Source organism: Thalia democratica, chromosome 6 (assembly GCF_965202585.1).
Source record: "Thalia democratica chromosome 6, ktThaDemo2.hap1.1, whole genome shotgun sequence".
In the NCBI taxonomy this organism is placed as follows: Eukaryota; Metazoa; Chordata; class Thaliacea; order Salpida; family Salpidae; genus Thalia; species Thalia democratica.
The window spans coordinates 64,915,447-64,931,127 of record NC_139170.1 but is presented as its reverse complement, the minus strand read 5'-3'; the positions used below and the strand labels follow the sequence as shown (position 1 = coordinate 64,931,127).

General features: G+C 23.0%; 1 protein-coding gene across 1 annotated transcript; it reads right to left on the bottom strand.

The window, feature by feature from the left end:
• Nucleotides 1-1,115: 1,115 nt before the first annotated feature.
• Nucleotides 1,116-14,547, bottom strand: LOC145839335 (uncharacterized). The gene is made up of 5 exons (XM_082946922.1): nt 14,334-14,547; nt 10,235-10,344; nt 8,318-8,567; nt 8,035-8,246; nt 1,116-1,184 (listed from the first exon to the last, which is right to left on the bottom strand). The coding sequence occupies exons 1-5, from the start codon at nt 14,545-14,547 to the stop codon at nt 1,116-1,118; spliced, it is 855 nt and encodes a 284-aa protein (XP_082803048.1).
• Nucleotides 14,548-15,681: the final 1,134 nt, after the last annotated feature.

Genomic DNA, 15,681 nt, shown 5'->3' with positions numbered 1-15,681 from the left:
TAAGTTTATAAAAATTTTTTTATAATATTTCTCCCGTTATTAAAGGAGAAAAATAGCATTCAACTTAATAATTTAAAAACAAACTAAAATAACGTAAATTAATAAAATAATATGTAAATTGTGTCGTCAAAATATGTATATCACTATAAACTCTTAATAATTCTTTTACTAACTTGTATCATAACAAAATGATATCATCTTTGCAGTTTTTTAGAATTGTATTAAGATATTAACTTAAGATAGTCTAGGAAACTATATACCTTAGTCAGTAACTTTAAAATAATTTCAAAAAAAATTTTCTCAAAAAAAAAAGTTCAAAATAAAGCTGGAAATTTTTGTATATCATCATATACCTAAAGATAACCGAATTTTTTTAGATCTACTACAAACTAGTAAACAGTAACCTTCAAGTTTTCCCGTTACAGAGATGTTATTAAGGGGTAATAGCGATTAGTAAAGTAGATTAGTACAACAATCAAAACAAAACTTATGTTTTATTTACATAAACTAAACAACACAAAGATACAATTACATCACTCTAGACTAGAAATACATTTAAACATAAATGATAATACATAATAAGTATCTTATAACTTTATCAAGAAAGAATCTTAAATTGAACATGTTTGAAATGCATCTTAATTTAAAGCACACCAATAACTGCCGAATGCTCATAACTTTCAAAATGTTGTTTATTTTATATCAAGCAAAGAAAACTTCTTTTATCTTACGTATTCATTGAAACAAATTAACTTCTAACAATTAAAATGTTCGTTTATTGAATACCGGAGGCAAGTCATGAAATCTGCGTAAAACAGTTTACAACCGCTTTTAAATAAATTTATCGAGTAAATATCGCTACAATGTGTCTAAGTTATTAAGTTAAGTATAAAATAGTTATTAAAAAAACTTTTATTAATTTTTGAGTAAGATATATTGACAAATTGGTTTTTTATACTGTTTATTATTTTTATTATATTTTTATACAATATTTTTTACTTATTATTTTGTGTTAGTTAGAGACATTTTTTAATATCTTTCAAATGTAATATAGTAACAGATTGTTTAAACGGAATGTTCAAAACCGAATTTTAGTTTTGCGTTAAACAGACTAATTAGGAAACATCTTTATATTGAATACCAGGGGCGTGGCGTGGGGTGTTGCACTGCCGCAACTGCACCACCTGGAAATTTTGTAAGGAAAAAATTAAGTATCTATAATATTTTCGTTGTTTTTTAGAACGAAATCTCTTTTAAAACTCCAATTTAGAAAACGACCATTTTGCCCACTTCACTGCCGCAAACTCTTAGCTGACTGCCGCAAATGAACTCAAAAAAGCAAAATTTCTTCAAGAATTACCGCAAAATCAATATCTTGCGGTAAGTAAGCTAAGTTGAAAATTCCCTAAAACAGGACATGCTTAAGTATCATCTACAAGCTATTGTAAACATAAATTGAAAACTAAGCTAAGCTACTGCAAAGGATTAAACTTGAGTTTGTGTACTCACATGATTTTTTAAATTAAAACTTGTCATAAGTTAAATATTTTGTGGGAAAAAATTGGAACTTAAATCACCAAAGTCTAAGAAATTTGATTTTTTATTTTAATCTGCATACATAAACTTAACTATAACTGATTATTGTAATCATAAAGTTAATAAAATATTTAATTAAATAATATTTAAATGTAAAATTTGAGTTCTGAAAAAAATGTTAAGCAGTTTATTAAAAACCTCTAGTTTACTCTTACAGAAAAATATTTTAGATTTATATTAAATAAAAATTATAATTATTGAAACAGTTACATATATAAATAAAGTAAATAGCCTTAACTTAAAATATTGGTCTGACCCCCCAAGAAACTTTGATTACTTAGAGTAGTTTAACATTTTAGTCTACTTTATATGACTTTTGGTTTAATTTTTTCATAAAAAAAGCAAAAATTTTAGATAAAATTGTTGAAACATGGTTGCCTTGACTCTGAAAATAACAAGTTTATTTAAAGTTAAAATATAAGTGTTTTACCCCTATGGCCACATGAAAACTAACTAACCAATTTTTTACTGTTATAATGGTTACATATTAATTAATTATCTTTAAATTTCTTGAAAAGTTCTACAGCCTCACCAACTAGACTTTAAAAAATTGAGCTCCTGAGAAAAATACTGTCATCAAAATGAAAAACAAATTAAATTTAAATACATAAAAGATACCCTTAAAAAACTATTGAATTTTAAATCTCCAACAATAAAACATTAAGTTTAGAAAATAAGTTAATAAAAATCTTAAAGTTTGTTGAAAAAAGTTGTGCAAACTGTGAGGGGTAAGGTGGGGGGTGTATAGGCACTTTTTTACATGTTGTTCTTATTCTAAGTTTTTCAGAAAGCTAATAGTTACTCTTTAATAAACTTGAAACTTCCAATTAAACTTTTAGATACCATCGGTCAGGCCAGAGATTACATTGATTTATTATACAAGGAGCAAACTAAAACAGCAAAAAAAATACAATTTTACTGAAAACCTATATTCTCCATCATTTTTAAAGCAATTTTTATCAAACTTTTTCATCCTAATCTTTATGAAATTTTATACTTTTGTTGAAGAGAAGTTTTAAATTTTGGACTATCAATATATATTTTTATATATACAAAAAAATATTACTTTTGTTATAACTTTTTTTTCTTAATGTTTTAAATATCTATTTTAGCAAGTTGTTTTATTCTATAAAAGAAACATCTAAAGATTTTGAGGCCAACTTATAAAAAAAGATATGATATTAGTGATTTGATTTATTTGTTGATGGGTTTATATTATATTAATAAGGACTCTTTTGTATCTCTGACTGTGAGTTCCCATATCTCAAAAAATAATATGATTTTTTAAATTGATAAAAAATGCCTTGCAGTTAAATTAAAACTGTATAAAATAAGTTCAGTAAAATAATTCTAAAGTATATGTTAAGGGCATAAAAGGGGGTAAAACACTTTTTTTTTAAACACTGTTTTAGTTTGTGCCTCCTGAAAGGAACCTTTTGTTGCCTTCGACTTTGAACGGCTATATCTAAAAAAGTATTTTGATTTTTTTAAATCTGTAAAAAGCATCTTGTAGCTTAGTAAAAACTTCATAAAATAAGATCAAATTGTGAAGAAAGTGTTTCATCCTCCCAATGCCCCTAAAAGCAAAGCCTATCTTCAGGTGTAGCAAAAGTTAAGTTGTTTTCAAACTTGATAGTAAAAATATATTAAAAAATATCTTCATGTCCTTAAAGTTATTGATAAAATGAAACTCTTTGTTTTTAAAATTATTGTAATCTTTTTTTTAGCTATATTCAAGATTGCCACACACTCAGGGTACTCAGTGAAACTTAATGATATTTTAAGTTCTAAAAAATCTCAAGAAAACTCAGGGTATTTTGATTTTTTCTCAAAAACACATGGTGACTCAGGGCATTTCAAGGTCACTCAGGACAGTTTCTTTTGACTCAAAGAGTGGCAACCTTGCTTTTATTTAATTTTTTTTTAAATATTGAAATTATTTATTAGTTTACTCTGTATAGTTAGAACAGTTTAAGAATTTCACAGTTATTGTTGGCAAAATATTTTACTGTTTAAAATCCTGTTTTTCTTTAGAACTTATAAAAACAGTGAATAAGTGTTATCCTGTAGTTGAATGTAAACAGTTAGAAAGAGAACTGAAAACATTTTATTCACATGCATCAGGATGATTTAGTGAAAATACTCTTATATCTTGAAGAACATAACCTGACTAAAATATTTAATGAAACTACAAAGCTTTTTAGAACTTTGATAACTATTCCCATGACTAGTGTAGACGCTGAAAGAACATTTTTATCTTTGAAAAGGATAAAAACATTTTTGAGAAACACCATGGGTCAGTCAAGATTAAATTCTTTGAGTGTAATTTCGATTGGTAGGGACTTACTTAAAAACTGTGCTAGTTTCAAAGAAGAGTAGATGGAGAAATTTATCAGCAAAAGGAGAGAAGAATGAATTTTAGTTACAAAGGTGAAAAGTTAGGGTCTAAGTATTTATGTTTGCAAAGTTAGACTTTAGATTTAATTTTTTAGGTGGACATTCAGTAGTAACTATTTTCTGTACTAAGCAAGTTTAGTTTTTCTTTAAAAAGTTGTAATTTGTTCATAAATTTTTCTTTGTTTGTAGACTTTTTAATTTACTTGCCAAGCTTCATTATGCATTCCTTTTTTTGTTTAGTTAAAAATAAGTAAAAATATTATTTTTAGTTTGGTATTTAATCCAATATTTTTCAAGTAAAGTTGAAGCTAAAATGAAATATTGTTGTAGTTACTGTGTTTTTTATTATAATATAAGTTTCTTATATCTAAATTGTAAGCTACTTTTAGTTTTAACTTTAGAGCCTTTGTAAAACTTAATATTATTTAGCTTGCTTGTTTTACTTTTGAGTTTTTTACTTATTTAAACTTTTTTTTTATTATAAATGAATTTTAAATTTTTTTACTGAGTAATGTAAGTTATTTAAAAAAAAAAATTAATTTCTACACAACATTTTATTTGTTTGTAGACTTTTTAATTTACTTGCCAAGTATAATTAGACTTTTTTATTATTAAATATTAGTAAAATTATTATTAATAGTTTGATATTTAATTAGTGCAATATTTTTTAACTAAAGTTGAGGCTAAAAAAATATTATTGCAGTTGCTGTATTTCACTTATTATAATATTAATCTGTTTAATCTAAATTGTAAGTTAGAGACTTCGTAAAATTTGATATTTATGAGCTTGCTTATTTTACTTTTGTGTTTTTAACTTAAGAGTCAAGCTGTTTTTTTTTCAAACATAAAATTTTTTATTAGTTATAAGTTGATACTCGTTTATTTTTTTCATTATTCATCAGTAAATAAGCAATTATTTTCTACTGAGTTTTAAAAAATTTTACTTAAAATAAACTTGCAGTTTGTACATAATATTTTTTTGTTTGTTTGTAGACTTTTTAATATTCTTGCCAAGTCTAATAAGACATTTCTTTTTTTTTTTGTTAAGTTAAATATTAGTAAAATAAACATTCTTAGAATGATGTTTAATCAAATATTTTTTAAATTAAGTTGAGGCAAAAAAAAAACTATTAAAGTTGCTGTGTTTTTCAATATAATAAAAATTCGTTTTGTCCAAAAATGTTTTCTACTGTTAGTTTCAATTTCAAAGCCTTCTTAAAAATTAAAACTCATAAGTAAGCTAACATTTTTTGAGTCTTTTAAATTACTTAAAATAATTTTTTTTCTTATATTTTTATATTTACTTGAAATTTTAAAGTATTTACCTTTTTTTTTAAAGTTGTTTTCTTACATAATTTTTTTTTAAAAAATAAATGTTTAATTTCTAAACAAAATTTCCCAGGTTATATTAGCAATTTAATGTAATTCTTGTAGAAAAAAGTCTTTATTTAAGATAAAAAAGAGTTTTAAAGTAGGGGATTTTTTTTTCTAAATTCTGCACCACCTAAAAAAAATACCACGCGACGCCACTGTTGAATACATAGGCTTGTTTTTGAAATTACCACTGTAAATATGAAGAAAAAAAAATTTAAATCATTCAACGAAAACGATGATTAATCAGACATTTTCACATATTTAACAAATTTCATTTACAAAATTTCTTACTTGATTTTGATGGCTAAAAAGTTTAAAACTATTAAGAACCTGTTTGTGAAAAGATACTTTTAATTAATCCAGCTTTATATCTTATCTAAACTATACTTTGTAGCTTTAATTCCTATTACTTAATTAAAAACGTTATTAATTCATTTTTGTAAAAAGAAAAACTTTATCTATAACAAACACTTATCTAATTTTTGATAATTAAGAACTGAGCTTTATTACAACAGATTCTAGCAAATCTTTTAAAACAATTGTTGTTTTTAGTTTTCCGGCTGAAATTCTTTTATTTTACAAAAGCCGACTATTTAAATTTTATTGCTCAGATACGACATTAATATAAATACTTATTTTTTTTAATACTTATTAATTATCTTAAAATTGGTACTAAACTTTAACTATTTCATGTTATTCTAGCTTTTAAAAGTAGTTTGGTAATATCAATTTTTACCGGTTTTTCATAAAAATATTTCAAATTTGAAGATCAAGTTAATTTTGCATTAACTTGAGGTTAATTAATTGCATTAATTATTCACCTGAGGAGTTCAGAAGTTCACGGTATTATTTAAGATAAAAATAAAATTCTGAAATTATCATTAGTTCAATAAAATTATAAAACTATCATTAAAGCAAGAACAAACATTACTTAAACATCCTGAATAGCTTAAAAATTTATAGAAATTAAACATTAAGCAAATAATTACAAATATCTAGATTCAAAATCATTAATTGTACTTTAATGATTTTCATCATGCCAAGTTAGAATATATTAAAAAAGAAAATTGATTATAAAAATTCTCTGTTTATGTAAACTAACAATTTTGTTTCTTTTAATTTGGGTCGGCTAAGCAGCAAGTTTTTGAAAAAGCATTTTATACTTAATTAACTGATCCAAATTTATACTACAATAGAATATTTAAAACATTTATACACTTAATCTAACCATCCTTACCAGAATGTATAAAAAATAAATATAAAAAATAAGTATTATTACTTCAAATCTAAAATAAAAATATAAATGATATTAACCAATCAGAATCGACTTTAGATTTTCAATCGACGCTTTAATTGTATTTCAGTTTTATTTAATGATTGCTCTAACAGTCATTTACACTCACATTTATTATTTAAATACACTTTTTGGATTTTAAATAAAAAAATGTTATGATTTTATATTTAGCTTCTAATGAAAATTACAAATAGTAAAGTATATTAAAAAGTCACAACGAATTAAGAAATTGTAAATTATTTGTACTTTATTAAAAATCAATATATTTTTAATTTTATTCATAATATTTTTTTAGGCTACCAATAATAACTTAAATTTTTTGTTTATTGTATGGAACTTATAATTTTACTTTTATTTTCGAGTTTTAGCTCATAGTAAATAAATTATAGCAACATTTTTAAACAAAATAAACTTTTTTTTCAAATTTATTTATACTTTTAAGCATTGCAAGTTAAAAATATTTATTTAAAAAAAGTTTAAGGAATAAGTTTGGATAATTGAACTTAAGTATTATAAATGCGGTATATAAAACTACCTTTAATTGTCATTATTAAAAATTATCGTGGATACTTAAGTTGTTTAATATACTAATTCATTATAAATAGTATGAAATGTAGTGCTACACTATTTCAAAACGTTTTTAATAGATTTTTTGCAAATAATGTTTGTGAAATTCAACAAAAAAATGTATTTATAACTTATTTTTCAATATTTAGTTAAAAGTCTTAAGTAAAGAAAAGCATAAATTAATCAAATTAAAATTTAAGCAAACAAGTTAACTGCCTAATTTGACATATTGATTCATTTTTATTATTCTTTTATATTATCATTAGTTATTACAATTACAATAATTGAACAAATTTAAATATTAGTTATAATTTATCGACGTATAATAAAGTCATAACTTTTTAAAAATATTTGATTGTTTATTAAAATATAAATTCAAAAAACTAAACTAAGAAAGAAAAATAAAATTAAAAAAATTTAACTTTTACTGTCTCAGAGCTTATGAAGCTTTTAAGTTTGATCGTAAAATAAATATCAAACTTGAATGTTTAAGATAGATATGATTTTTAAAGTAGTTTTTTTTATAGAACTTATTTCTATTACACAAAAAAAATTAAAAATACACAGAAAAGTAAATAAACTTACATCAATATAAATCTTTTTTTTACTTATATAAAGATCATTTAACATATACTCAAAGTTTACTTATGTTAATTAATATGATAAAAAACAAACCGCTAACATTAAGGATATTTAGAATTGTATTCAGATATTGTTTTAAGGTAGTCATGAACAATACTTCTTTGTATTTTACACTTCAGTTCTGATTGTTGTTTTTTACTTAACTCCTTATGATAAGTTTTTACATGCCTATTTCGACCAGAACAATCGGTATACCACTTTCCACATTCTGCACATCTATAAGGTTTTTCTCCTAAGTGAATTCTAAAGTGTTTGACTAAACTGCTTCTTTGTGAAAACTTCTTTATGCATATATCACATTCATGAGCTTTTATTTTAGTGTGAGTTAACATATGACGATTCAAATCACTATTTCGAGAAAACTTCTTATTGCAAACTTCACATTGATGTTCTTTTATTCATTATGAACTAACATATGTGTTTTTACATGACTTTTTTGAGCAAAACTTTTGGCACACAAATCACATTTAAAAAGTTTATCTTTGGTGTGGGTAACGAAGTGCTTCTTTAGGTTGGATTTCTTAGAAAAATACTTCCCACAAACATAACATTGAAAGTCTTTTTTACCACTATGTACCAGCATATGGGTTGTTAAGCTGCTTTTTTGAGTAAAACTTTTATAACAATTTTCACACTTGAATGGCTTTTCTCCTGTATGAATTCTTTTGTGAATTTTCAGATAGGATTTAGTTTTGAAACATTTGTTGCAAACATCACAAATAACACTTTTAGTATTATCCATGTTTAGAATAGATTTAATAACTAAAAACCGTGAATAAATTTTAATATAAATATAGTTTAAAGTTTCACTTATTCATTAATTGTGTAATTATACATTTAGTGATCTTAAAAAACAAAAAAAAAATCTTCTGGTATGAAAAAGAATAAGTTAAATAAAAAAATGAATTAAGCCTATTTTTTTATCATAGCTCTAATAAAATATTTCTATTACATTAACCTTAGCATTTGTTGCTTGACTTACACAACTTCATTTTTTAACTATTTTTAATCAAACTTGAGATGGTATTACTATTTACAAATTTATATTTCCATTATGAATAATTTAAATTGAAAAGTAACAGAATATTGACTGTTAAAAAAAATAAACAGCTATCATAAGTTATATCAACGATAACAAAGAAGACAATTTTATAACATGCCATAAAAACTAGTTAAATTTCATAATTTTATTTTCTAAATTAAAACCATTAAAGAGAACCAATTAATCTTATAGAAAGATCTAATCTGTTTCTAACAATATTTTTAATGTATTTATGAAACTACGAATTGATTGCTGTTAATTGAATGACAAAAATTCTAAAAATACTTGGTCCTAGGATCTGGTGTACCGAAAAACTCTTTTTTATTGAGTTATACAAAACTAAAATATAGTATGATACTTTGTCCTTGACTAATAATTATTTTTGAAGTGATTCTAGAAGTTGTACTAATTTTAATATAAAATTATCAAGTTAAAACATACACGTAATTAACATAATCAGAATTACTAAAAACTAATAGTGAAAAAAATATTATAAAATAAAATTTGATCTTATATCTAAGTCAGGCTTAACAAAAATTGGCCAAGTGACCCTAAATTGAAACTTACACTGGATATTCCGAAGTTGACGATGAAAAGCAAAAAAAAAGTTTTAGGCGTTTTTAATTGTAGTTTTAAAACTTATACTAGATATTATGAACAAATTTTAGAAAATTTATGGGGCTACACGCCGAAAAAAGGGGGAGCAACAAGGCCATAAATTGAATCTAATAATCTGTAGTTGGTGATGAATAGTAAAAAAATGTTAGGTTTTGTTAATTGGCGTTTAAAAATAAAATTTGTTGGACTAGGCCGTAGCCTTTTAAATTTCTTTAAAGGGGACCTTTTTAAAAATTGTTTTGGAAACCCTGCTCTGAGTGCTTATGAATCCTAATAATTTTTAATTTTTAGATACCATCATTAACCCATTACAATCATGTTTAAAACCAATAAGCTTAAAAATTACTATCTTCCAAAAAAATACTCACTATAAAACAACACTATATTTTATTATTAGAATTCTTGGGTATTAATGTAAGTATATATAAATTTTTTTTCAACACTGATATTTTGTTTCGTATACTTTCTATTGTGTTGTACTTTCAAAACTTGCATATAACACATAATCGATTACTAATTTTTTTAAGTAATAGTTTTTGAAAACATTTAACATACTTTTAAATTGTGTTTATTCAAAAAAGTTAGTTTCGGGTTATAAAATGTTACTTTTGATTACTTTTTATTTAACAACTTTCGCATTACAACTAGTTGTCTTGGTAGAAAACACACAGTAAAAGTCTTGTTAACCTACCTTTAATGATATATCTTTTGTCGCAAATATCACACTTGTATGGCTTTTCTCCTGTATGAATTCTTTTGTGATATTTCAGGTAGAATTTAGTTTTGAAGGTTTTCTTGCAAACATCACAAATAATACTTTTAACAACCATATTTCTTTTTTTTTGACCAGAATCACCAATAGTTCAAACTTAAGTGCCAAATTTATGTTTAAACTGAAGAACTGAAAAAAAAAAACTGAGATTGATGAAGTTTAAATCAAAAAAGAACTAATTGTTAATGATAACTTTTAATCAATAGAAATATTTTAATAAAAATAAATTGCTTTACTTGAAAATTTTTATCTAATTTTGTTAAACTTAACAAATTGAAGTTAAAAACAGTGTATTTTTATTATAAAGTGGTACTAAATGAACATTCATAAAACAAAAACTTATTTTACATTCTATTAAGACTAGGTTTTCGTAATATTTTTTTATTATATTACTTATTATATTACCTCTTAACTATAAGTTACATGTTTTAATCATAATCAATTTTAAAAGTTAAAAACTTGAATAAACAATGATATATAATAAAGTTTCTGTACATTGAATTTTTATTCAGACGTGTTAATATGGTTCACATTCTGAGCATTAATTTACTTTTATATTTAGAAATGAATATCTAGTTTCAAAGAAAAAATTTTAAGTCTTAAATTTACATCAAAACTTTTTGTTAAACATGATTAAAACTGATAATAACATTTACATATTTTTCTTTAAAAAATTTAACAGTTTGTTACATTTTATTTAATATCTTATATATATTTATCAGTTTGTGTCGTACTTGAAATGAAAAATCTATTTATTTAAACAATAAATTTTATGTATAGTTTTGATTAAAATAGTAGCGTTATGATATACGATGATTACTTAATATAAACTATACAGTTATAAGGTGAAGAAATTTAAGTTTTAACAGTTAAAAAATTATTTTTTACCTGTAGATAGTTGAGACAAGCATGTGTTCAATGATTAGATGATCAAGCTATTTTTTGTACGCCAGATACTTGAACAAAAATCTTATTATACCTGATTTATAGTCATTGCTTTTTAAGCTTATACATCTGTATTGCGTAGATTGGTTATATAAGTTTGTGCTAACGTAGTTTAAACAAAACGATAAATTGTTAGATACTTAATCTATATCGATAAAAACAGAGTGGCCATTGGTTTTTGAGAAAATTTTGACAGTTTTTCTGAATATAATCCAAGTTTTTGAAAAACACGTTTCTAGGTCTACTTCTAGTTTAAAGTTTAGTTCATAGTAAAAAACCGTATTATTTGATAATGCAACATTGAATAGATACTGTAAAACTATTTTAAATATTCTTTTTTGATATGAAACTTTTCGAGAAAGATGAAAACATTTTGTCGATATTATGAAATATCGTGTTAAATTGAAATTCTATAACTAAACATCTAAAATAGTATAAAATTCGAGGGGTTTTAGTAATTTTTCCCAAGGTTCCAGGTTTTCAAAGTTTTTTTTTTTAATTTCTCAAATTCTAGAATTCAAGGTTTAGTGGCCTACCTGTTAGCAGTGTGAAGCCTTGCAAACATTTTATTCTCTAAATAAAATTTCAAAACACTTAAAATTAAGTTGAGAAATTTCTGTATATCTTCATAAAGTTAAAAAAAAAACCGAATAATTTAAATCTACTATAATCTAGTAGATAGCAACCCTCACTTGTCTTATTGTGTAATAGATCCTTAAAAAAACTTAACTAGTTTTGTGTTTAAGTTTTAGAATAAAACATAGACCCTTTTTGTATTATTATTATTATTGTTATTAATCTAGGGGTGACTTTTTAAGTATTTTGGATAATAGCAGAGCAACAAATTATTCAAACGGAATAAGTTAAAAAATCGAATATTAGTTTTACGTAAACTGATCATTTAAAAAAATATAAGTTTTTATTAAAGAGAGGGAAGTATGAAGAAAAAAACTTCAATAAAAACGGTGCTTAATCAGATATTCCTACTTATTTTAATAAATTTGTTAGTGCAATCGTTAAGAATTTTCAACATGATTTTGATTGCATAAAAAGTTTAAATAATTAACAGCCTGTTTGTAAAAGAAAACTTTCAATTAATCTCTGCTTTATATCTGAACTATATAAAGCAGCTTAACTTATTATTACTTTGTTCGAAACGTTATTCTATTTTTCTATATTTAAAAAACTTTATCCATAACAAACATTTATTTAAATTCTGATAATAAAATATTGATTTATTTTCTAATTCTAGGATAAGTTTTAGAATATTATTTTATTTTAAATGATTGTTCTTTTTACTTTTTGTGGTCTTAATTCTCATATTAAACAAAACTAATTATATCTTTTTAACTAATCAAATACGAAATAAATATACATAATTTTATTCTATCATTTTCTTAAAATTGTTATTAAACTTTATGGCATAAAAATTACATAACAATTAAGAGCCTGTTTGTAAAAGAAATTATTAAGTAATCTTTTCTTTGTATCTTAACTATACAATATAGCTTTAACTTTTTTTACTTAGTTAAAAACTTTCGTTTTTTTTAAATACCTTCATCTACAACAAACATTATTTTTTGATAATTAAAACTTGAGTTCTATTAATACAGATTCTAGCATATTTTTTAGATATTTACTTTTTATAGTCTTTGCTGCCTTGACTTTTTATTTTACAAAGATTGACCATGTCAGTTCAGCCACTCATAACAAAATAAATAAAAACAGTTATATTTTAATATTCACTATAAATTGGGTTTTAAACTAAATAATTTCATGCTATTTTAGGTTTAAAATATAAATTGTAAGTATTAATTTTAAATTAATGATTTTTTCAAAGAAATATTTCAAACTTGACAATCAAATTGAATTATACATGGCGATAACCTTAACACTATTAAGGTTAACAGACCTGATAAGTTCCCAGTAGTTTTGAAAATAATATATATTGCAGATATATAACGTGTGTTTCAGAAAAAAAATTCTTAACGAAATAAACGTACAATGAAGAATTCTGACAATTATATTTGTTTTGAAATCAGTATTAAAAAGTGCAGCTAAAAGGCCTAATACCAGAATTTATTAAAAGTTGTATAGTATACAAACTAAACTGCTTCTATAAAAGAATCTATATCGGACAAACTTCCAAAAATTTAAAAATTAAGATCGGACTTTTTTTATCTAAATGTGTGTTGAAATTTTGAAAAGTAAATCCTCAAGTTAAGACAAACGTTAATTAAAAAATCTAAATAGCTGGAAAAAAATAAATAATAAACATTAAGCAAAAAATTAATATTATTTAGATTTAAAACAATTATTTTTTGCAAAATTTTTTTTGACCTTGTCAAATAAGATACTATATCAAATTAAACAAAAATTGTATTTTAAGTTCTCTACTTAGTTCAACTAAATATTTTTTTCCTTTAATTTTAATTCAGGTTTATTTTTGATTACTTTATATTTATTCATATTCTCATTTATCAGTTTATTAGTCTATTTACTCTTTTGTTTTCGAAGAAAATGTTTATATAGTTTTTTCACCTCCTAGTATGAGTTACTGACTACAAGTAATAAAATATATTAAACTATTAAAAAAAAATTATGAATTGTTACTTATTTGTACATCACTAAAAGTCAACATTGTTAACTTTAAAAAATAGTGCTTCATCATTTTAATTTCTTTGATAAAAGATAGGAAACCATTTATTAGAATTTTTTTTTAAATATCTTACTTGGTAAATTTTTTGCATAATAACCGCAAACAAACGTAATTGATTTAAGTTAATAACTTACTTTTTTTCTAAAACTAAGAATAAAAATTTTAAAGAAGATAAGTATAAAGTGTTTAAACATTTCAATTTAAATGAAAACGTTTCCTAGCTACATTTATTTAAAACATCTCTAATATTTTACTTTATTAGTTTTAAAAGTTCTTATAGTTATAAAAACCTTACAAACTATAAAATTAGTTTAGAAACTTTCTCTTAAATTTGATTTTAACTAGTGTTTTAAAATTACCTAATAAATTTATAAAAATTCTTATCTTTAGTGTGAATAACTAAGTGTCTTTATAAGTTAGATTTTTCAGTCTTTTATTTCACTATGTACCAGCATATGTTTTGTTAAATTACTTTTTTGATTAAAACTTTTATGACAAATTTCACATTTGTATGGTTTTTCTCCAGTATGAATTCTTTTGTGAACTTTCAGACAAGATTTAGTTTTGAAAGTTTTCTTGCAATTATTACAAGAAACACCTTTAACAACTTCATTAATTTCATTTTGATCAAAATCACACATAGTTAATCTTAAATTCTAAAAGTTATGTTTATCAATGTAAAATAACTGAGATTGATGTACTTCATTTAAATTAAAAAATATTTAATTTCAAACGATTACTTACCATTAATAAAAACTATTAAAAAAATTGTTTGTTTTAAAAATTTTTATCTAAGTTTGTTAGACATCACGTATTAAAATAAAATAAATTGAATACTTTAGTCAGTAACTTTAAAATTTTTGCAAATGTTTCTCTCATAAAAAAATGTTCAAAATAAAGCTGAAATATTTCTGTATATCATCATATAACTAAAAATAACCGAATCATTTTAAAAATACTACAAATTAGTAATTAGTAACCCTCATGTGTCTTAGTTATTAACTTGTATAACAGATGTTTTTAAAACCATAATAGTGTTGTGTTGAAGTTTTTGAATAAAACATAAACACTTGTTACAGTTGTTTTTAATCTCGTTAGAGACTTTTTGATTATTGATAGTTACATTGATCATTTATAAAAAAAATACGTTTTTATTAAAAACAGGGACACTTTTTAGGCTAGTTTTTAATGCGACTCCTGTAAAATATTAAGAGAAGTAACAAACAAAAACGACGTTTAATTATATATTCTCACTTATTTTAATAAATTTGCTTGTATAATTTTTAAAAAACTTTGAACTTGATTTTGATGGTATTGAAAGTTTATCTTTACTAAAAACCTGTTTCTAAAATAAAATGTTAAGTAATATATGCTCTGAACTATACGACTTGGTGTACAACTCGATGACTGAAATGTTCTTTTGTACACCAGGTTCAAGAACAAAATATTTTAGAACTTTTTTGTCGTTCAATAAACATTACACAATACAGTTTTTGTTTTACTTAACTTAAAACGTTATTCTATTGTTTATATTAAAAAAAATATCTATTTCTATAACAAACATTTGTTTAAGTTTTGATAATAATGTTTTCTTTTTTTAATTCTAGCTTTTTTTTGCTATATAATTTTTTTTAAAATATTTGTTCTATTTATTCGCTGTGGTCTTAATTCTTAAACTAAAAAATAACTATTTCATTTAAACTTCTCAAATACATACATTAATATGCATTATTAATTTTAATAATTCTCTTAAAACTAGTACTAAACTTAAGTCA